General features: G+C 36.3%; 1 protein-coding gene across 9 annotated transcripts in view; it reads left to right on the top strand.

Annotated features, from left to right (window-relative positions):
• The window catches only part of ATP2B1 (ATPase plasma membrane Ca2+ transporting 1), a 133,297-nt gene that overhangs the window by 74,939 nt on the left and 35,395 nt on the right, over positions 1-22,963 (top strand). For all 9 annotated transcript variants that reach the window (XM_086403805.1, XM_086403801.1, XM_086403808.1 and 6 more), the window contains 9 exons: positions 4,955-5,209; positions 5,301-5,426; positions 9,492-9,632; positions 10,940-10,978; positions 11,702-11,863; positions 13,488-13,702; positions 16,692-16,934; positions 19,018-19,259; positions 21,799-22,036. In XM_086403805.1, coding sequence (XP_086259931.1) covers positions 4,955-5,209; positions 5,301-5,426; positions 9,492-9,632; positions 10,940-10,978; positions 11,702-11,863; positions 13,488-13,702; positions 16,692-16,934; positions 19,018-19,259; positions 21,799-22,036 — 1,661 coding nt within the window. The remainder of the gene's footprint in view (positions 1-4,954; positions 5,210-5,300; positions 5,427-9,491; positions 9,633-10,939; positions 10,979-11,701; positions 11,864-13,487; positions 13,703-16,691; positions 16,935-19,017; positions 19,260-21,798; positions 22,037-22,963) is intronic.

The following is a 22,963-nucleotide window of genomic DNA, read 5'->3' as shown; positions in this document are numbered from 1 at the left end:
TTTATGCTACAAAGTATTCTGCTTGAGGTAACTTGGCTTTAACCTGTGGCTGCAGATGATTTTGTTTTTCTCCTATCTTTCTTTGTCTTTCATTTCTTTTTTAAATTTCTTCTTTTTCTTTAGAGCAAATTATTTTAAATGGATTTTCCTGACAGTACTTTCTATATCTGACAGGAGATCTAGCTTGGTTTTGGTCACTATATTTAAGGAGCTATAGAGTGAACCAGTGGGTATTTTGTATGTCAGAAGAATGATTCACCAAAATATTTTTGATTGCGAAAGCTTCATTCTTCTGTCTTACAAGTTATGAAGAGTTTTAATAAGTATTTGCTAACTTGGCTTAGGTAATCATTTAAATTAATTCTTCAAAGGTATGCCTAGAGCTCAAGTGAGAGAGAACTTCTTGGAGGTCTGGGGGCAGGGGGGGAGGAGACAACTGGTCACAGAATAAGCAGATTTACCTGAGGCTGAAGTCTGTGCAGATCAGGGTTTCTCAGAGTGGCACTGTTGACATTTTGCACTGGAACATTCATTGTCACCTGCTCATTGTACCGTCGCCCAGTTGAGGCAAGTCAAAACATCTCCAAAGATAGCCAGCATCCTTTAAGGGGGCAGAAGTGCCTGTGGGTGAAAATCTCTGATGTAGATAAAGGAGGATTTAGGCAACATTCTGGGAAATATTGAACCAGATTATTTTTAAAACTTTTATTTGTTGAATAAATGGTACATACTTTGCTGTTGAAAAATTAGAGGGAAAATGACATTTCAAAGGAAATCATATTTACTGAAAATCCCACTGTTTAGAGATTACTGCTATACCATTTTGAGATATATGTATCTTCTGAGATTAAAAAAAAATTTTTTTTTAGTTGTCACTAATGGTGCTCACGTATGTGCATGTGTGCACAAGTGGGTGGGCGTGAGGATGTGTAAGTGTGTGTGTGTCTTTTATCTGGAAAAGGAGGTGATACAGCTAACTTCTTCACTGCTTGGTTTACCCAGCTGTCATTGTAGAATACTGGGAATTGGTGTTCTAGCCTTAAGTGAGTTAGCAGATGATTAAAAACTTTTTACTTGTAACATTTTTTTCCCAGGACTATAAGAAAACTGGAGAAAAATGTTTTCAGTGGGAGTGGGTTTTTTTTTTTTATTCACAGAATCTGGACACACCTTGGAATTCAGCCTGCTTCATTTGTACAGTGTAGTGACAGGCCCTTTTTCAAATTTGCTTAAGGAGATAACTGGTGTTATATCCAACTGAGAAGAAAATCTAGAGTTGTTGGTGTCTTAGGGCCATTTAAAGAGACTCAAGATCTACCAGAAGGTCTTGATAAACAATCTAAAGATGTTTTTGCTCCGTGGTAAAAGTTATTTAGTGTTTGCACTTAAAAAAAAAATATGCTTTTCTATGTATTTCATGTATCTTTTCATCATATTTAAGACTTAAGAAGTGGTGACTTGCTTAAAAGGAAATCCAGTAATTGTAAGTCTGTAGTCATAGAAATCCAGATTATCAGAATTTCTTACTAGTGCTGTTCGGTATGAAAATAAGCACTATAACCCAGAAATCTGCAGTCCGTACACTTAGTGGTTCTCAGACTCTTTGGTCTCAGAACCATATTACACTCTCAGAGTACTGAGAACTCCAAAGGTTTTGATCATGTGAGTTATAGCAGTAGGCATTTACTATATTCTAATTTAAAACTGAGAAATTAAAAAATATCAGTGCATTTAAAAATAATAAATATTGTTAGCATATAATTATACTTTAATTAATGAATGAAGTTTAAAATGAGACAGTGAAGGGTAGTGGTATTTTTAATTTCATTGTGCCTAGTTAATGTCTGGCTTTAATTGAAGATAACTGGATTCTCATCAGCTTCTGCAATCATTGTGTTGTGTTTAGCTCATGTAGTTTTTGGAAAGTTTCACTGCACATTCATGAAATATGAGACAAACAGCATCTTAGTAGTATTGTAAAAACAGTTTTCACCTTGAGGATCCCCCTGGAGTTCCTGAACAATACTTTGAGAACTGCTTTTTTGTGCTGTTCATATATGCACTTCACATATGACCCAAGAATCACATAGGGGATTTGAGAATGGCGTATTTGCCCTGTGATAGCATAGGCTGAGTTCAAATGGTAAGTACCTCTCAGGTTACAAGGGAGCACCTTTAGTAAAATCGGTTTTTATTACTTTATTTATACTTGGACTTTACTGAAAACATTATTACTTTTTCTTCTTTTTTCTACATATAACTGGTAAACTACAGTCCTTTCCTAACTTTGATTTTAGAGATTAATCTTTCCCTGCAGCTCCCTTAAAAGTTTGTAACGGTCATCAGTAGGAAAAGTATTCAATTTCTAGAAATACTTTACTACTGTCCACTTAGATCATTCTAACTTAGTGTGATATAAAGTAGAACTGTATATGAAATGAAATATGTCACTAACTGCTCTCTTTAGAAATACTCAGTAGTTTAGTTATAAATGCATGTGAGATTTAAAGCTGAAAATTAGATAATTCTCTCATAACTCCTTTCCTTTAACCTGTTTCACTGTCTTTAAACTTTTTTGGTTATTTACCCTATAAAGAAAAGATCTGAGTAAATGTCTCCAAATGATACATTTATGTTTTATATATATTTAAAGCTATATATAATGTGAGCATTTTAAAACATATACAAAAAATAGATTTAAAAGATGAAAGTTTTAAATTTTTATATTTAGTAGCCATAAGACATCTTTATTGATAGCATGATTGAATGTACATTATTATATTTTATAATCTTGATTTGGCCTGATTTGGGTCTTAAGTTTGTTTTCTTTCAGAACTTGGTTTTAATGTCTCTCATAGGTGGGAAAAAACTCATAATGTTAGATAAATCCAAGTAGAAAATTTTAGTGCACTCACTAAATCGTGATAGTTACACCATGATACATCCACCAGTTATGTAAAAGTTTTTTGTTGAAATATGATTGGTAAATTTCATCTTGTAAAGTACTGCATTGTTATGTTTTTAACTAGTAAGAGCAAAGCCCACTGCAGTGCTTTATTTGGAAGATTATATTTTAGCACTGCCTCCAAGTTGGTCAAAGTGGTCAGTAAAGTGGTCAATATAGTATTTCAGCCTTTCTCTGTTCTTGAGTTCAGATTTGCCAGATAAATCTGACTCAGAAAGCAAATCTCCTATCTTCTGGGCAGGGGCGTAGGTAAGGATCAGCTGTCTTTACAGCTTCTGCTATATAAAATGATACCAACCATAGATTCACTTAACTAGTTACTGTATGCCGTGATACATGGTTATTTGTTCAGCTTGAAAATAATCAAAATAGAAGTTTCAGTATTTGAATGGCTAGGCTGGCACATTCAGTAGACCATCTTCCCATCTCTTGGAGAACATACTTTATACCCATTGGTCACTGAATCCTACTGATGTTCACAGGGATATTTTTTATGGTTGTTCACATCGTCCCTTCCGTTTCGCCCCAGTTGATTTTCCTCCGATCTCTGTCTTCTCTTTATCTGTCCTACGTACCTCTCACCAGCTCATCTTTATTTGGTACCCTTGCACCTCAAGCCCTCTCTTCAGTTACTCTCACTATTCTGAAATATGTGTTCATGATTTCTAGTGTTTTGTTTACTTATTATTTTTTTGTGAATAATCCTTTTTCTGTTCTGCATGTCCTAAGAGAACCATTGACTTTCAGAGAGTTTAGCTCAACCCTCAGTAAGAATTAACTTTACATAGGAACACAGAAGAACATGTTCCATCATGTGAGTTTATAAATGACCAAAGTAAGCTTTCAGAAAACAATGCTTATCTTGACTACAGGTATGTCTTCTCTGTTTTGTTCTATTTTATTTCTCAAAGTTTGGTCATGAGCCACTGAATTGATTTTAGACTCACAAATAGACTACAGCCCAAGATCCAAAAAGAGCACTGTCCTTGTTCTTTCTTCACCATTACTGACCCTGCAGTTTTGAGCTTTCTTTTTTCCCTCCTCTTGTCTTCTTCTAAACTCTTTCATGCTGACTTTAATTTCTCCCTGCAGTTCTCATCCCTTAAATCTACACGGCTAGCTCCCTTGTATCATTCGGCTCCTGGATCAAATCTCATGGACACTTCAGAAGGGCCTCTGTTCGCTTAACCACGATTAGCCTTCTTTTTTATTTGATAGCACATCATCATATTTTATTTTCCTCATGGCATTTGATATCTGAAATTAACTATTTGTGTTTTATTAACTGAATTCTTCATATACTGTCCACACCTGCCAGTCTGAATATAGGTTCTCTAAGGAGAGAGACCTTATATGTCTTATTCATCATCACATCCTTAGCTTCGAAAACAGGGTAGGTGCTTAAATAGTTGAATTAATGAGCAGCACTTGGCTTAAAATTTTATCTTATGAAAGTTAAGCTTTTATCATACTTCAGCTGTGTTGATATGTCAAATAGGCATGATTCATGGGTAACACATAATACTTAAGTTTCTATATGTGGCTTGCCTACTGTATGTTATAATTAATAGCAGTAACCATTGGTCGAGGATGAACAAGTTTTAGCTACTGCTCAACCTTCTTTATAAATGTCTTCTCATGTAATCCTTGCAACAACTCTGCAGTAAGTGGTGGTCTCCTAACTTGACAGATGAAGAAACTGAGTCTCAAACATAAGTAACTTGCCTTAGGTCGAGATTTAATCTTTCCAGTTTCCTCCCTCTTAACTAGCACCTTGGGCTGCCTCCCCATCCTGAAGATGAGAATCTTTGGAGGCAGAGAACTTGAAATTAACAGAGTTAGCATCGTCCTCACTGTGGAATGCTTTGAGTCAATAAGGTGTTCAGAGCTCTACGTAAAATTAACGGAACATATAAGCATCATAATTACATGTCTGTTGCCATCAATTCAGAATCTTTTTTGATAAGCATTTTCTTTCTTTCCAAACAGTTTGTGGAGACGTTTCTGTTGGAGAGGAAGAAGGTGAAGGTGAAACTGGTTGGATTGAAGGAGCGGCAATCCTCTTGTCAGTGGTGTGTGTGGTGTTAGTAACAGCATTTAATGACTGGAGTAAGGAAAAGCAGTTCAGAGGTCTGCAGAGTCGAATTGAACAAGAACAAAAGTTCACAGTCATCAGGGGCGGTCAGGTCATTCAGATACCCGTAGCTGACATTACTGTTGGAGATATTGCTCAAGTGAAATATGGTAAGTAAAACAGGGCAGTCCATGTGACACATGATGTGATTTTATTGTAATCTTGTTCACAGCTTAGCTTACCATTATTATTTTGTTTTAGGTGATCTTCTTCCCGCTGATGGCATACTTATTCAAGGCAATGATCTTAAGATTGATGAAAGCTCATTGACTGGTGAATCTGATCATGTTAAGAAGTCATTAGATAAGGATCCCTTACTTTTATCAGGTATGAATTTCTTTATAACTTTTAACGTTTTCCTCCTCCACGACTGTACACCCGTCAGTAGTTTCCCCAAAAGCCAGTAATACGAAGAAGATTCTGTAGTTTGTGTTAGCTTCTAGCCTTATAATCTTTAGAGACTTTTTTTTGTAAGCTGACAGAGACTTTAGAGATCTTTGAATTCAGAACTGTGTTTTATAAATGAGAAACTCGAGTCCAAAAAACAGAAGACTTGAGAGTCACTGTTAATGTTAGTATAATGATAAAATATAAACTTAATGATCTCTGTTGAATTGATCAGTTTTTCTGTGTCATATTTATTCGTCAGCCCTAGTAAAATATAAAATTAAAGAATGATTATGTGTTTAAAGCAAATTAATGCATTTTCTGTGATGATCTACATAGAACAACTTTTCTGTTTTTAAAAAGCTTGTAAATTCCTTAAAGTTAGCCTAATCTCACTTCCTCATTTTAACTGCTAAGGAATGAGTCTGAGACATTAACTATTTACCTAAGGTAATATGATTAATAGTAAGTAGATCCAGGAATAGCACCACATCTACTAGACAGAGATGAATTTGCACCTGGTTAAGACATGTTCTGAAAATGGAAGGGTGTGTATAGGTGAGGGTACTGTCTGAACAGGAGAAGTATGTGTCTACTTAGAAGGCTCTTGTAACAACTTGACTGTTGATAACTAGACCTGAGGTTAATTGAAAATGAAATGGAAAGGATGAAAAAAATTACAGGCTGCCTTCTAAAATGAAAAGAAACCAAAGTACCACAACTTGTCTCCAAAAGTATCCCAGTTCCTTAACTTTTGATTTCCAGTTTGCTATCTTAATATTCTAGTATTCTTTATAGAATTTGCAGAATTGCTTGTAAAACATTTGTTTTAGGTATATTTTTAGATTGAGTCACACTAGCGTTTAGAGTAAGAAAATGCTGCCTATTTATCTTCAATTATCATTTTCAGATGTTAATGGAATGATAACATTTCCTACATTATAAGGAGATTTTGCTTATTTAACCATTTAATAACTTGGCAGCTATGCTTTTTCATGTCTTCTGTGTGAACTTTATATTCTAATTGGTCAGACATGGTTTTATTCAACCCAAAGTCAAACCTGTGACAAAGGTCAGTTACGTTAGAATCACAGCTATGGAGCACATACCTAAGTTTAACCATTACCTTTTTAAGATTTGTAAATATGTTCCAAAAGGCTTATTGCAAAACATGCCGCCATTAAAAATCACAGTAATTTCATGTATGTACATTTATAAACACCATTATATATAGGGGGAAGGTTTCAGTTGTAATATAGACTTTCATTTCTATGAAAAAACTTGAGATTTGTATATTGTCAGTATCCTGCACTACTAAGACCATTTATACTCCTTTTAAGTTTTTCTTTATCTTGGTGTGCTTGAAATTCATTCCAGATAGAAATATCTTGGCTATATAATATCCTCTGTCCATGGAATTCTCCAGGCAAGAATACTGGAGTGGATTACCATTCCCTTCTCTAGGGGATCTTCCTGACCCAGGGATCAAACCTGGGTCTCCTGCATTGCAGGCAGATTCTTTACCATATGAGTCACAGGGAAGTCCATATATTAAGTTTAATGTTACTTGTTTTACTTATTCCTTGCCATACTTTTAAGAAACTGCATTTCATGTTAACCAAGTAAAATCTGTGATCTTTCCGAAAGAGAGGGAAGCTTGCTGGTCAGACCTAAACCATAGACTGACCAGGCCATGGTGTTTGGTGAACTGAGGCATCTCCTCTTGTGTTTTTGCCGCATGTACTTCATGGACTTTGCTGGCTGTACTTGTAGCTTATTCACACAGTGCCTAGCTCTTAGTGTCTTAGGTTGACATCCTTTTACGGAACCTTGGTCCTTTTCTGTTTTAACAGAGATGGCTGCTAAGTTTTTGGAGACTCAGGTTCTCAACACACCAAGTATATACCAAGAGGGACTCGATAAATTTTCCATGTTTAAGAAAAGACTGAAATAACTTTCTGGAGTCCCTTATCACCGTACGGGTGGGAAAGTTTTTCTACATTTATTTCCCTCTTCCAAAAATGTACTGAAAACATGAAATGTATTTATTTTTAAATTTATTCTCATGATGCCATCTCTCACTGCTGTTCTTGGCTTTTTAAATTTAGATGGTTAAAAGCAGTTATTCAGTTAGCAGTGGGGATATGACCAGAACAAACACTGTTTACTTTGCCTGAACCTATTAGTGGCCAACATTTGATTATCTGTGGTAAAGATGAACATAACATAAATTGAAATTTGCTAAAAGCTAGAATTGTTAAAAGAAACTGTCTTCTACATTTAGTCCTTGCGCAGTATATTAAAAAGCAGAGACATTATTTTGTCAACAAAGGTCCGTCTAGTCAAGGCTATACTTTTTCCAGTAGTCATGTATGGATGTGAGAGTTGGACTATAAAGAAAGCTGAGTGCCAAAGAATTGATGCTTTTGAACTGTGGTGTTGGAGAAGACTCTTGAGAGTCCCTTGGACTGCAAGGAGATCCAACCAGTCCATCCTAAAGGAGATCAGTCCTGGGTGTTCATTGGAAGGCCTGATGTTAAAGCTGAAACTCCAATACTTTGGCCACCTGACCACCTGATGTGAAGAGCGGACTCATTGATTCTGGGAAAGATTGGGGGCAGGAGGAGAAGGGGACGACAGAGGATGAGATGGCTGGATGGCATCACTGACTCAATGGACATGAGTTTGAGTAAACTCCAGGAGTTGGTGATGGACAGGGAGGCCTGGCGTGCTGCGGTTCATGGAGTCGCAAAGTCAGACACGACTGAGCGACTGAACTTGCTCAGTAAATATTGTTTCACTGTCCTTTATTTCTTGTTTCTCTTGCATTTTCGCTGGCATAGAAGCTAATAATTAGTGAAATAGTCAGAATATAGATTTTTTTAAAGCAAGAAAATCAAAGATTTAAAAATTCATGTGGGATAAATTAGTCAGCAATTAATAGCCACATACAAATCCTTAAGTACTATAGTAAGTACACATGCTTCACAATCTTAGTTTGCAAATAACAACTGAAGGTTGATTTGTTAAACAGGATGTTAGTAGGTGCTTCAGACCTGTCCTCCTGAAGTAGGAGATCAAATAAATAAGTCATAACTATAAAGAATATTTTCAATATTTAAACAAGAGTTTCAGTTTAGAAAGCTACTTAAAATTCACAAAAGTAGTAGAACAGAGAGGTGGGAAGACTTGTAGTGAGTAAAGCAAAGATGCAGAGGTGTGGATGTACAGGTTGGAGAGCTGTGAGCAAGCTTAGCAGCGTTATAAGGAGAATATGCCCTCTGTCCTCTGCCAGGGCTGGATTGAATCTGTCTTGTCAGCTTGCAAGATTATTGTGAGGGACAGAGTCAGAATTCAGTCCACGTTCCCGTCTCTGCCCGCTAACTTTTTGTAATGGAGTTTTATGTGAGAGTAATGGATGAAAAAATTTGGAAGGTGGATCGGTCTCCGTGTGGAGATTTTGGATTTTATGGAGTAGGCCATGTAGAGTCAGAAGTTTTGGAGCCATGAGAGGCTTGGATAAAATCACATTTGAGGAGAGTTAAACCTTTTTCAGGATGAACTGGAAAGACAGAAACTTGCTAGGAAGCTGCTGCAGTGATCAAGGTGGGCTGGCATGACAGCCTGGGTTAGGGAGAGGTTGTGGGGTTGTCTTAGGGATATGGCGGTTGTTGCTGTGTAATCCTTTTGGTTCTAAGCATATTTCTTTCTAAGTGATGGCTTTCTCAGAGAAATGTCCCCAACGATAAAAACACAGTTATAATTTAAATACTGACCATTCACTGAACCCCTAGATTATACTTGATTCTCATTTTTACAAAGTGTACATGTACTGTTATCCCCATCTGTGGACTGGTCATTGAGATGTTACACTTTGCCCCGAATCACAGGATAAATGAGTGGTAAAGTGGGTTTTGAACTCAGATGACATATTACGAACTTAAAACCTTAAGCGCAAGAACTTAGGCTTTATTTAATGTCTTACTGGATTTTTTATTGTTACAGGTACTCATGTAATGGAAGGCTCTGGAAGAATGGTAGTTACTGCTGTAGGTATAAATTCTCAAACTGGAATTATCTTTACCTTACTTGGAGCTGGAGGTGAAGAGGAAGAGAAGAAAGATGAGAAGAAAAAGGAAAAGAAAAGTAAGAATAGCAATACTCTATACGAATTGGTAATTGGAAATACAGCAGCTGGATTGTAATTACTCACCCGATAAATACATTCTTTCATCAGGTTTTGATATAAAGAGTTCTACAAGAAGTTCGTTACCCAGTGTAGTACTTTCAGGTGTTAGAATTGATAGAAGGGATTTTTTTGTTTTAAGACTTAAGAGTTCATAAAAGGCTTTATAAAGACATCATCCCCTTTACCAGAGTCAGACAAGTTCAGCACCTCCTTGAACACTTGAAAATCTCCGTCATTTTCATTTGACCAGCAAAGTGAATTAAATTCCCAGTTCCTGTTTACTTTTTTTTTCCTACTTTCATATCAACTGTGATAGGTCAGACATATCACATTTTGGCCTTATTGAACTTTTTCATCTTTTTCAAGTTTCCTACTAATGTATTATCTTACATTGTTGGCTTTTAGACATAAGATCAAGACTTCACTTTGACACCTAGTGTATTTGTCTTGTTATATTCAGCCCATTATTAGCTTGTTAAGGTGTTAAAATTTTTATCTTGACCCATTGTATCTACTGTCCCTACATGGGATCTGTTATTAGTAAGCTTGATAACCATAGTTTATCCACAAGGGTCTTATAAGAAGCTCTGTTTATATAGGGAAATAGTTATCAGAATCACTTCATTGGGCAGTATGTCACTTTTTTAAAAAAGCCTTCCCTACTCTGCTTTTAAGTATTTACTGTACCATCGTTTACTCCAGAGTTTTTCCTTTTAGGGCAACAGCAGTTTACTGAGGTTTAACCACTTAAATACTTATGTCTGTGAGAAAAATATGGGCTTACTAGCCCAAGTAAAATTAAATAAATTTAAGTGACTGACTTTGTATTTTCATATTCCAGTTTTACTTGCTTGCCTCTCCTGTTACACAGACCACTTTGCTTCTCTTTCCCATCAAAGCTGTCCTGTGTGCCTGTGGTCTTCCTAGGGCACTCCTTCCCTCTCTAACTGTCTCTTTCCTACATTCTTAGGCTTACATCTATATTTAGTTTGAAAACCTTTGGAGATATTGCAGCATAAAAAAGAGTAAAGTTTTATGGAGAAGTCAACCCAAATGTGATGCCCCAAATTATTTTGGAATGTTCCCCCATGGTTAAGACCTAGGGAGAGATTGAGCCATCAGGTCATTACAGGCTTTCTAATCTGTACACACACACTCCGTTGTGTAACATTTCTGTTATAGAAATGTGAACTACCTTTGCATAATTTAGCATGGCTGTATTCATTTCTTTTGGAAAGCTTTAATTCCCATTTTGTTCCTACAGATAAGAAACAAGATGGAGCTATTGAGAATCGCAACAAAGGTAAATTCAGGAGGTTAAAAGTACACTTAGCTTATTCTTATTATAGCCAAAACTATTTCTCTTGTGTACTGTATTCATCCAAAAGTAGGATACTTGTAGCAGAGAAAATTAACAACCTGTATTACTTGGGTGTATGTCTGTCTGGTCAGTGCCTGACTCATGCTGCCTTAATGTTTTGATAAGATTTTAATTATGGCATGTGGTAGTAAACTTAGAAAGCTCCAGATGTAGGTAACTTTAAACTTAAACATTTCAGGCATTTTATCATTGGTTACTATGTGATTGCTGGCAGAAATGCTTAAGTAACAAAATATATAATGTAAATTTTTTGGCATCTATTTAAGAGTCTGTAAGCATATGTACATTTCTCGTTTGTGTGGTCTCACATGATGTTCTACATTATGGTTATAACTTATTGGGAGGAATTTATGGTGTTTGGAATGACAACACACAGGAGGAGAGATGATTGGGTATTTAGCTCTTTCGGGACTGTATTTCTTCATCGCCTCATCTCTATTTCCTAGCACAGCATTCTCAAATCTGGTACAGTTTCAAAATGTAGCGTCACTATTGTCTTATTTTCTCTGGGTGGGCACAGACATACATACCAAGGTGAATGTTTAGATCTTTATGTTTCTGTAAGAAATTGATTCCCGCTCCCCCGCCCCCACACACACCAAATTGCTTTAGAATGTTAACAGTTATGTGTGCACTTCAACATAGCAAAAGCCCAGGATGGTGCAGCCATGGAAATGCAGCCTCTGAAGAGTGAAGAAGGTGGAGATGGTGATGAGAAAGACAAAAAGAAAGCAAATTTGCCAAAAAAGGAAAAATCTGTTTTACAGGGGAAACTGACGAAACTAGCTGTTCAGATTGGCAAAGCAGGTATGATATATATAAGCAAATAAGATGTTTTGTTTTAAAATATGCTGACTTGCTATTTAAAAATATCTTTTGACATAAGACTGGAAATCGTTGGCTTTGTGAGTGGAAGGGGAGTTAACAATATTTTCAGTTTTATCTACAGTGTACCTTTTGAGTTATTAGAGAGCCTCATAATATTTTGAAACTTGGAAACTGTTACCATCTTTTATGTAGAGGGAGTGTCCTCAGTCAACTTGCAAATAAATAAATGGTCAGGTTAGGATTAGTGCTTAAGTCTATACCCAATTCACAAGCCCATGAGCTCGTATCTGAATTTCTGGGAGCAATAGAGAGGGGGCTTACTCCATACAAATTACCCAGCTATATTTTAATAAAAAGAAATTTCACCACACATCTTCTCATCTTTTTATTGACTATGAAAAAAAAATTAGGTACGTGTTTTTCCAAAAATTGCCGATTACTTAAATTGAGTGGATTAGTTATAGCATCGCCGTAGTGTGACTGAGGTTATAAATTAGAACCATCACTAGAAAACACCTGTTCATAGAACCACTCTTCAGGGGAAAATAAAACAGTGCTATAGCTAAAATCAGAGTATGCCCTTCAACTGTATCATCTTTATGAAAGAACACAGGTGGCTAAATCAGCATATACTATTCAAATCACGTAGGGGCTTCCCTGCTGGCTCAGTAATGAAGAATTCGCCTGCAATGCAGGAGACTTGGGTTCGATCCCTTGGTCGTGAAGATCCCCTGGAGAAGGAAATGGCAATCTACTCCGGTATTCTTGCCTGTTGGGCTATAGTCTTTGGAGTCACAAAAGAGATATAACTTCGCAACTAAACAACAGTTCAAGTCACTTACATTGCATCATTCTGTTACTTCCTGGGATTATCTCAGAAAAAGTTAAGATTTTACCTCTGTCCTCAGAAAGCTTATTATCTAGGAGATATTTGCTTTCTATAATATTTAGCCAAATGGTAATACTGAATCATACAGAAATGGATGGATTTAAGGTGGTGATGGTGTTTTAATAAACATCAGATTGGATTATTAGTTCCAGATATGTGGACAGCTTTATTTTGTAATATTCATTTATAAGGAGATTAAACACCCCACAAAATAGAAAGGTAAATGATTTGTAATATGTGATTAACTCTTGGTTTTCTTAGTTAATAAAGCAGCAAGGATAGATGAAAAAATTAATTTCAGTAATTTGTGTTTTTTCATTAAAAAACATAGAGTTGAATATTTAATTCCAGGTCTCCCCATTGATCAGATTCTTACCAACTTCTCTTTTGTCTTTAAGCAGCTTATGCTACGCTTTTGGTATTTCCTTGTCATTGCTTGTTATTTTGTCTCAGCTTTAGTAAAAGACCGAAGATACAGTTAAGTCTAGAAAAGAATCATAAACACTTTTTTCCAGTTCTCCTAGTCAGAAGCAGAACTTAAATCTAACAATGTCAAGGGATGAGTTAGGTGCAAAAAAGTAGGTAACAGTTTCTCAGAGAAATTAAATATCACCAAAGTAGTTATGATTCTTCCAGTGGCTAATATGTAACTGACAATGAGTCGTGTCTAGAATATTTAATGATTACATTTTCCTTCTTTTTGTGTGCTGAAAGGTTTGTTGATGTCTGCCATCACAGTTATCATTCTTGTCTTATATTTTGTAATTGATACCTTCTGGGTTCAGAAGAGACCATGGCTTGCTGAGTGCACACCGATTTACATACAGTATTTTGTGAAGTTCTTCATTATTGGAGTTACGGTTTTAGTGGTGGCAGTACCAGAAGGTCTGCCCCTTGCCGTCACTATCTCACTAGCTTACTCAGTCAAGGTAAGCGGAAAAGACTGATGCACAACTGCCTACCCTTTTCCTTTTAGGTTCTGAAAGTAGGAGACTTGCATACATTTACTGTGTCCTTTAGAAATTCTGTTGTTGGTCCCCTCCTCCTCTCCCCAGTTGAAGATCTCTGCATCGAGACCTATACATGCCTGAAGGGGCAGCCTTGACACAGAGCTAAGCAGAACTCCACTGGGAAAAGTTCTAGCTTACTTTTCCTCGTACGATAGTTAAGATGTCCGGTCCCCTTCTGTTTCCTATCTGTAAAATTGAAGTAAGCGTGTTTGTCATTTGCCTGTGGTACAAGAGCAGAGTGGTTGACCTGACTCCAACAATCTCAGGCCTCCTTGTTGGACTCTCATGACCCCACGGTCCTGCCTTCACATGATAGGCAGATTCATGTTTCTAAAAAATAATTCAGATCGTTTTTGTTTCTTGTGTAAAAACCCTCCAGTGGCTTCTCATCAGAATGAGATCCAAGGTTCCTCACCGTGGCCTGCAGGGCCTGCCCAGTCTGCCAGTCTCTCTCTCTTCTCGTGCTCATCTCCCACCTCTCTCTCCCACTCTGGTCCAGCCTCACCAGCCTTCCTGCTGCCTCTCAAAAACTCTAGCCTTCTTCTCACCTTTGGACCTGTGTGCTCCTTTCTTTGCATCGTCAGCTCTCTAACTTTACTCAGCTCTCTTCACATGTTACTGTTTCTGACCACTCCGTTTACAGTGATACAGTCCTTCTGTTCTCAAAGTCGAATGCTGAAAAAATGAGCTTGGATGTTTTTGCTGACTGCTGTTTTACTTAAAGGAATATTCTGTTTGAAGATTATTAATTTTCTTTTTTATCGGTTTTATATCTTAAATGGTAAAAGCAAATTGGATTTTAAAAGAATTAGCCTGGACATTTTTTTTTTTTTTTTTAACTTTTATAGTAACGTTGTGTTCATTTCTGCCATACAACAGCACGAATCAGCCATATTTTTATATATATATCCCTTCCTTCTGGAGCCTCCCTCCCTTCCCCCCATCTTACCCCTCTGGGTCATCACAGAGCACCAGACTGGGCTCCCTATGTTATATAGCAGTTTCTTTCTAACTATCCACTTTACGCACAATAGTGTATATATGTTGATCCTACTTTTTCCACTCGTCCCACTTGCTGTCTCCCCCACTGTGTCTACAAGTTCATTCTCTACATCTGCCTCTCCATTCTTTCCCTGCACATAGGTTCATCAATACCATTTTTCTAGATTCCATATATATACATTAATATACTATATATATATTCCATATATATGCATTAATATACTATATTTGTTTTTCTCTTTCTGACTTACTTATCCTGTATAACAGGCTCTGGGCTCATCCACTTCACTGGAACTAACTCAAATTCGTTCTTTTTAATGGCTGAGTAATATTCCATTGTATGTATGTACCACATCTTTATCCATTCATCTGTTGATGGACATCTAGTTTGCTTACAGCTTCAGCCTGGACAGTTTTGATCTTTCTTTCAAAATGGCTTCACATATAAAATTATACCTAATGAAAGAATGCTGCTTTTGTCAGTTTTCTAATGTTAATTAGTATTTCTTCCTAAGTAGTATTAATGACAGAAAGCAATACAAAGTAATTAATCATAGTTTCTGCTCTTGCACTCTCATCTTCAGTGTTCCCAAGAATTTTTAGCAGACTTGTCTTGATAAGAATATTTTTTGGCTTCCTGTTTAAGTTTATATTCAGGCATTTCACATCTTTTGTTTCAAAAATGAAGTGGTGAATGTATCAAAGTAATAGTGAGATACTATCTGTTCATCTACTTGATGTCTTAAAATAATTAGAAAACAATTGAGGGTAAATGTAAGTTTTAGACACATGGGTAAAATCATTTTATCAGTACTGAAATTAGTTCATTTTGAGTACTCATTAGTGATACTGATTTTTCAGTTGATCAAAAAGATATAGGCAGAATTGATTTGCATTCCTTTGACAGAAAATGAGTAGGAACATTTTGACTATTGTTCTTTAAGCTTTCATTAAATGTTCATTTAGCCCGAACGTTACCACTTTTCTCTTCACTGAGGTGTCGTCCTTATGGCTCCTCTGTTAGTGTTTTGCAAAACTGAACACCTTTTTTTTTTTACTGCAGAACTTTGTTTTAATCATTAGTATTAACACAGATCACAGTAATCTTCCTTCCCCAAACTTCAAGGAACCAGTTTCTTGCAATATCTTGCACATTAGTAGACACAGAACATACTTTGTGAAATAACTCTTTGCAGTTTTTAACCCATTCCGGTTAATGTTTCAGGAATCAGTTATTAAGCATTTTAGCCTAAATGCCTTTTGGAACTATAGTAAAACTCTTATTTTCTTTAGAAACTATCTTTTTCTTATAAGTAAGAGGAAGAGATGATCCTCAGGATGAGAATGCCAGTGTACCACCATTTGGAGAAGATAAAAGTGACCCTTGCTGGTTTTGATATGTTACCTCAATCTGTCAGAGTCAAAAAGAGAAAAAAAAAATTCAGGCAACTACATACCCACAAAATCTATATTTTAACTGATAAAAGCTACTTTTTTCTTATTGACTGATTCAAGAATCTTTTGTTTTCCACTTAACAAGGAGACTTAAACCTTACATGTAAATACAGTTACATGGCTGTGAGTACAAATTGTCATTGCTCTTAGAATTTGAGGATGCTTGCTAGAAGCTGTTGGAGGCATGTCAGCATGATTTGCTTTCATTTACTAGATTATGTTATGTAGTGGGAAACTTACTGAAGCCACAGAAAGCTAGTACTTTGTTTAGCTTATTTGAATAGGCCATTTATATTAAATTCTTCCAGTATTAAATTGGTGCTTTATACTATGTATCCAAGTAAAGTTGGGAGTTATAGTTCTGATTTTAAAGCAGTTTACAATCATTTTGATATAATGAGGTCATTGGTTTTATGTGTAGCTTAACTACCTCTTTTTTTTGTCACTGTAGAAAATGATGAAAGATAATAATTTAGTAAGGCATCTGGATGCTTGTGAAACCATGGGAAATGCTACAGCTATTTGTTCAGATAAGACAGGAACATTGACAATGAACCGAATGACAGTTGTTCAAGCTTACATAAATGAAAAACATTATAAAAAGATTCCTGACCCAGAAGCTATTCCACCAAATATTTTGTCCTATCTTGTAACAGGAATTTCTGTGAATTGTGCTTATACATCAAAAATATTGGTAAGGTTTCTTTAATGATTTATGTATGAAAACTAATTTTTCGATTTGTGATGATTTGACTATATGTAGTTCTTAAGCCCTATCACTATTATTCATAATTTGAAGAAATGAGTTGTGTTAAGTTTTTAAATAAGATCTGTTGATCAACGTATATATTATGTTTACTTGTATTTTTCTTCTATATTTTGAATTTTCTGTGTTTAGAAACTTTTGAGCCACATAACCAGAATAAGTCCTCAATTTAAAATTTCTACTTCATTCATTTTGTGAAAGACTAGGCTATCTTACTGTAGAAAGTCAACTTTCAATTTCCTGGAGCAAATTTTGAAACCAGATTTTAACTTACTATGTGTCAAACATGCTTGCTATAGGCTCTTTTTGGTTTCTCAGTAGATCGTACCTATAAGGTGATTCTTAAACCTTTGGCACTAACTGAATAAAGTAACTCTAGACTTGTGGTACCTTAGAATAAAATATTTTTAACTTTGCACATTTAAAAAGTTTTATTTATAACATAAAGAATGAGATTGTTATGTGTTCTAGTGACTTATGGATGAAGACTGTAAATTAATATTGCTTGAATTGGATTATTGGACTGGAAAGTGATGAGATCTTGGTTTTACATCTAGCTCTGTCTTTTACTAGCTGAAAGCCTAAGCTTTACTTTCTTCAGTTGTTAAGTGAAGATGGTTTTATCTGCCCTTCATACGGTTGTGATGATTACAGAAGGAGGTATTTGTGGAGACACTCTGAAGGAAATAAAGGTTTTATATGTATTTAAGGCAACTATATTTTAATGACTGTACTTTTATTTTAAGCCATAATAAATGGTAAAGTAGATTTAATTTTGAACTATTTAATATAAACTTTTATGAAAACAAGAGAAAAGGAAGGGAATTAAAATTTATTAAGTCCTATATGTGTCAGGCTGCATGAGTCACAAGCCGGAATCAAGATTTCTGGGAGAACTATTAACAGCCTCAAATATGCAGATGATAGCACTGTAATGGCAGAAAGTGAAGAGGGACTAAAGAACCTCTTGATGAAGGTGAAAGAGGAGAGTGAAAAAGCTGGTTTAAAACTCAATGTGCAAAACTAAGATACAGTATATGGTCCCATCACTTCGTGGCAAATAGAAAGGGAAAAAGTAGAAGCACTAACAGATTTTATTTTCTTGAACTCCAAAATCGCTGCAGATGGTGACTGCAGCCCTGAAATTAAAACACACTGGCTACTTGGAAGTAAAGTTGTGACAATCCTAGACAATGTATTAAAAAGTAGAGACATCACTTTGCTGATAAAGGTCCATATGGTCAGAGCTGTGGTTTTTCCAGTAGTCATGTATGGATGTGAAAGTTGGACTATAAATAAAGCTGAGCGCCAAAGAGTTGATGATTTTGAACTGTGGTGTTAGAGAGGACTCTTAAGAGTCCCTTGGACTGCAAGCAGATCAAACGAGTCAATCCATCCTAAAGGAAATCAACTCTGAATATTCATAGAAAGGACTGATGCTAAAGCTGAATCTCCAGTATTTTGGCCACCTGATGTGAAGCGCCAACACTGGAAAAGACCCTGATGCTGGGAGAGATTGAAGGCAAAAGGAGAAGAGGCTGAGATGGTTAGATAGCATCACCAACTCAATAGACATGCATTTGAGCAAAGTCTGGGAGAGAGTGTAAAAGACAGGGGAGCCTGCCCTGCTATAGTCCCTGGGATTGCAAAGAGTCAAACATGACTTAATGACTGAACAACAGCAGCATGTGTTAGGGACCAACTGTAAACTTTACATGTCTCACCTCATTTAATTCTTGGATGCTCCTGTTGTCCTGATGTTGAAGCCAAAAACCATGGCAGTTGAGTTAACTTGCCAGAAATTCACATAGCTAATAATTGGCAGGGCTGAGGTGGAATCCACATCATTTTTGCCCCAGACCTTCTTTCAGCCTTTCTTTTTCTATGTTCCTCTTTGAAATGCTGATACTAATAGAGGTTTCCTATATGATTTTGTTTAGAATGTCTCATTCTGTTTTGCATTCTAAATTAAACTGTATGGTACTAGCTTCTAAACCTTTTTCTCTTATAGCCACCAGAGAAAGAGGGTGGATTACCTCGTCATGTTGGTAATAAAACTGAATGTGCCTTGCTGGGATTTCTTTTGGATTTAAAGCGGGATTATCAGGATGTTAGAAATGAAATACCGGAAGAAGCACTGTACAAAGTCTACACCTTCAATTCTGTCAGAAAGTCCATGAGCACTGTCCTGAAAAATTCAGATGGAAGTTACCGAATATTCAGCAAGGGTGCATCTGAGATAATTCTGAAAAAGTAAGAGTAAAATGCTTAGATGAATAAATTGCTCACTGTGGTCGCTTTATGAAATACCTACTCTGTTGTTATTGTTGATACTTCCTTTTTGTGAACATCAGGCATTTTCTAGGACCTTAAGAGTTTATTAGTGTAATTAAATGGTATTGATCTTTTGTCCAGGATATTCTGCCATTCTCATACTCCAGCTTCTTTTATTTCTTAGTATTTTTCTACAGGGAAAATAAGCCCATTATATTCAGTCTGTATGGTTTAACAAAATGAACATTGATATTTGTTCTTAGGGATGTTGAGTCCATTGCTGTATAGGATCACAAAAAATAAAAGCCTCCTGGGAAGAAAACTTCATGGTCATGTCTTCTATACGGCATTGTAGATAGTGATGAATGAATTATATATTAGTTTTTAGAATAATAAAGCATTAAAACTTGATCTTGAGGCTCTTCCTTTTATATCAGAGTGAGGTTTTATCATACTTAATGCTACTGCATTTTTGTATTTAAATACCTGCTGTCATTTTGGATGGTAATCTTTTTTTTTTGTACTGTCCATATACAGACCAGTGACCCCAGTTTCGACATCACATGTTTAAATATAATTTTCCTAATGCTTATCTGTTACAACAAGCATTGAAATTATTTTGACCTTTTTTTAATTCCAGTAGAAAACTTTTTTTAAAAATTGAGGCCAGTTCTGGAAAATTAGAACTCACTTGAAACTGCAATATTTAAAGTATTTCCATTTTAGTTTGCTTATAAATGGATTATAATCCAATGTTATAACGTGTTCGGCAGATTATAATCTCACGGATTAAGAGAAAAACACATAAATGTTAATGCAAAATATGACAGATGCACACAAAATGTTTAAGATGAGAGATCGTACTATGAAGGGTGTAGCATTTAAGACAGGTTTTGGTATGAAGTAAGAACGTGAAGGTGAAGGAGGCCACGTTGGAGGGAAGGAGGTGAGAATGTGCAGACCATATTGGGGGAATAGCTAATAGTCACACAGTTCAGCTGAGTGGTGGTGGGCTTTTGTGACACATAGGACTTCTTTCTTCCCTTTACATGTGCTTGGTTATCTGACTTCCCTCAGGTGTGAGATATCTTGTTTCTGGGGCTTGTTGGAAAGCAGGTAGATGGATGGAGGAGATTTTTGAATCAAAACCAGTCAGGTAGTGGCTCTGTTGCAACTCAGTAGCTTTGAGATCTTCCTTTAGCTTCCATTTTTACTTCACTGAAAAAAGAGGATAATGACTCCTAATTCTAAGACAGTGAGATAAAACAATGCATGCAAAACATCTCACATGGAGTATACTAAGTAGACAGTATTCTTCTCACAGTGAAATTTACATTTTGTTGTGGAGGCTCTTAAATTCTAGGCTCAGCAGTTAAAACAGTTAAGTAGGCCAGATAATGCGGCTGAAGAATTTTTTTCATCAGGTAGCAGAGGGAGCAAAACTGTGGAATTGATAATTCTTGCATCAGGGAATAAGGTGGGTTGGGAGGAGGGGAAAGGATGGGCTGGAGACTGATATCAATTCAAAGGCTATTACAGTAGCTTTAGCTCCAAGTAAGAGCAAGAAGAAGCAGGGGCAATAGGAAGGAGAGGAAATATTCAGAGGACAAGTACATAGGACTTAGGAGCTAATACTATATAGATGACAAGGGGAAAGGAAGTATTCAAGTGAGTTTAGACTTCACATTGAAATTATTGGTAGTAATGTTGATATAAATTCAATGGTCAGTGAGGAGACGGCCTGTAGTCTCGCCTGCAGTCAGTTTAAAGTACTGGTACAACATCTGAGTGGACTCTTAGGATGGAAAACCAGTCAGAACAGAAGATGGGGATTTGGGAATCACTTTCCTAGAAGCAGGAAGCAGTGGCATCTCCAAGCAGGAAGAACAGGAGAGGCAATGTGAAAAACTCGATGTAGGGAAGTATATACCGTGTAACTTTTATTTACTACATGTTAAAAGGTTGTAGTTCATTTCACTGAAACTAAAACTATTTCGGCATTATCTTTCATTCTAATAGAAGGCTTATTTTAACAGTAAGTTACTTTTCTCTTTCATGGTTAAAACAATGTAGGTGATAAAACAACATCTCAGGTAAGGGGTTGATTGAACGTGGCTTTTTACTTTAAAAGAAGGACATATTTGGCAGTTTTGTGTTACTTAAGACTAATATCTAAATCTGTACCAAAATGTACAGGTACGTAGTTTATTCTTCTCTGCCACTAGGGGTTTTTGGTGAAATTTTTAAAGCCCTGCATTTCCTAAAGAGAAGTTTTAAGAATATCTCGAGTAACTGATTCAATGAAGAATGATCAAATGAGAACCATAAAAAGAGAACTGTTTTGTAAAGGGGAGAGTGAAAAGTAAATATGGTTGAAGCCTGTAAAAACGCAACATACATAGTTCTCTGAATTCCAGATAATCAGATTACATGATTTCTAGCCCATCCAAGTCACTTAAATGGCATTAACTATTATCTTTGTTAATTATTGATGTTTGGATTCAACATTTCCTTATAGGTGTTTCAAAATCTTGAGTGCTAATGGTGAGGCAAAAGTATTCAGACCAAGGGACCGTGATGATATTGTAAAAACTGTGATTGAACCGATGGCATCAGAAGGCTTGAGAACCATATGTCTTGCATTCAGAGATTTCCCAGCAGGAGAACCAGAACCAGAGTGGGATAATGAAAATGATATTGTCACCGGCCTTACATGCATTGCTGTTGTGGGGATTGAAGATCCTGTGAGACCTGAGGTGGTGAAACGTTCTGTGTTCTGCATGTGCAGAAGGCACTAACTGTAACCGGTTTTCTAGTAAAATTCTTAGCCTTTGTGATTTTCTTTCCAGTGTGAATCCAAGATGAGTGAAATAATAGTACTTGTGATGCATGTGCTGCCTGTTTATGGTTTTTAATTCAGTAACTCCTCTTTGGGACCCTCCATGTTTATTTAGCACCATACCCAGTGCCTTGAACTGAGTAGGTTTTCCCCAATGATACTTACATTAAATTATACAGTAAATACCATTAAGTTATCTGTGTTCGAGCTCTGTGGTCCAGCACTGCCAGTAGGACTTTCTGCGACCGTGGAATTGCTCTGTGTTGTTCCGTATCACAGCCACCAGCCACGTGTGACTCCTGAGCTTTTGAACTGTGGCTAGTTCAACTGAAAAACTGAATGAAAAAAAATTTTTTCAATTTAAGCATCTTGCTACCAGCTGGACAGTCCGTGGCTCTAGACTTTGCTTTTCTTCCTTAGTTTCTTTTTTTTAAAGTTTATTGAGCAATAGCTTTTTTTGTTATTGAGACTATACGAGGATACTGGAGACATAAAGGTTTTTGAGATCTGGTTCCTAGCCTCAAAGAAGTCACTGTCCTGGGTGGGAGTGGACAAATACATAGTTACAACCAGCATATTAGTACATAGGTACATGTGGAAAGCATGTTACATGAGTACAGAACATGAGCCCCCAACCTTTTAAAGTAACATGTTTAATGCCTTCTTACCGGGTGCCAGCTATTGTGCTTAGTGCTTAATGTGTATTATTTTACTTAATATTCACCTCTGAGCTCTAAGTATTGTTACTTACAGAAAGATGAAGAAAAAAATTGAGATTTATAGAAGTTAGCTGTAAACCATAGAGCTAGTATGTTCAAACCCAGCTCTCCTTAAGACATGTGTG

This window comes from Bos grunniens, chromosome 5 (genome assembly GCF_055505025.1).
Source record: "Bos grunniens cultivar Pamir isolate PY7600 chromosome 5, Bosgru_T2T1.0, whole genome shotgun sequence".
In the NCBI taxonomy this organism is placed as follows: domain Eukaryota; kingdom Metazoa; phylum Chordata; class Mammalia; order Artiodactyla; family Bovidae; genus Bos; species Bos grunniens.
This window is presented reverse-complemented; position numbering and strand designations above follow the sequence as displayed.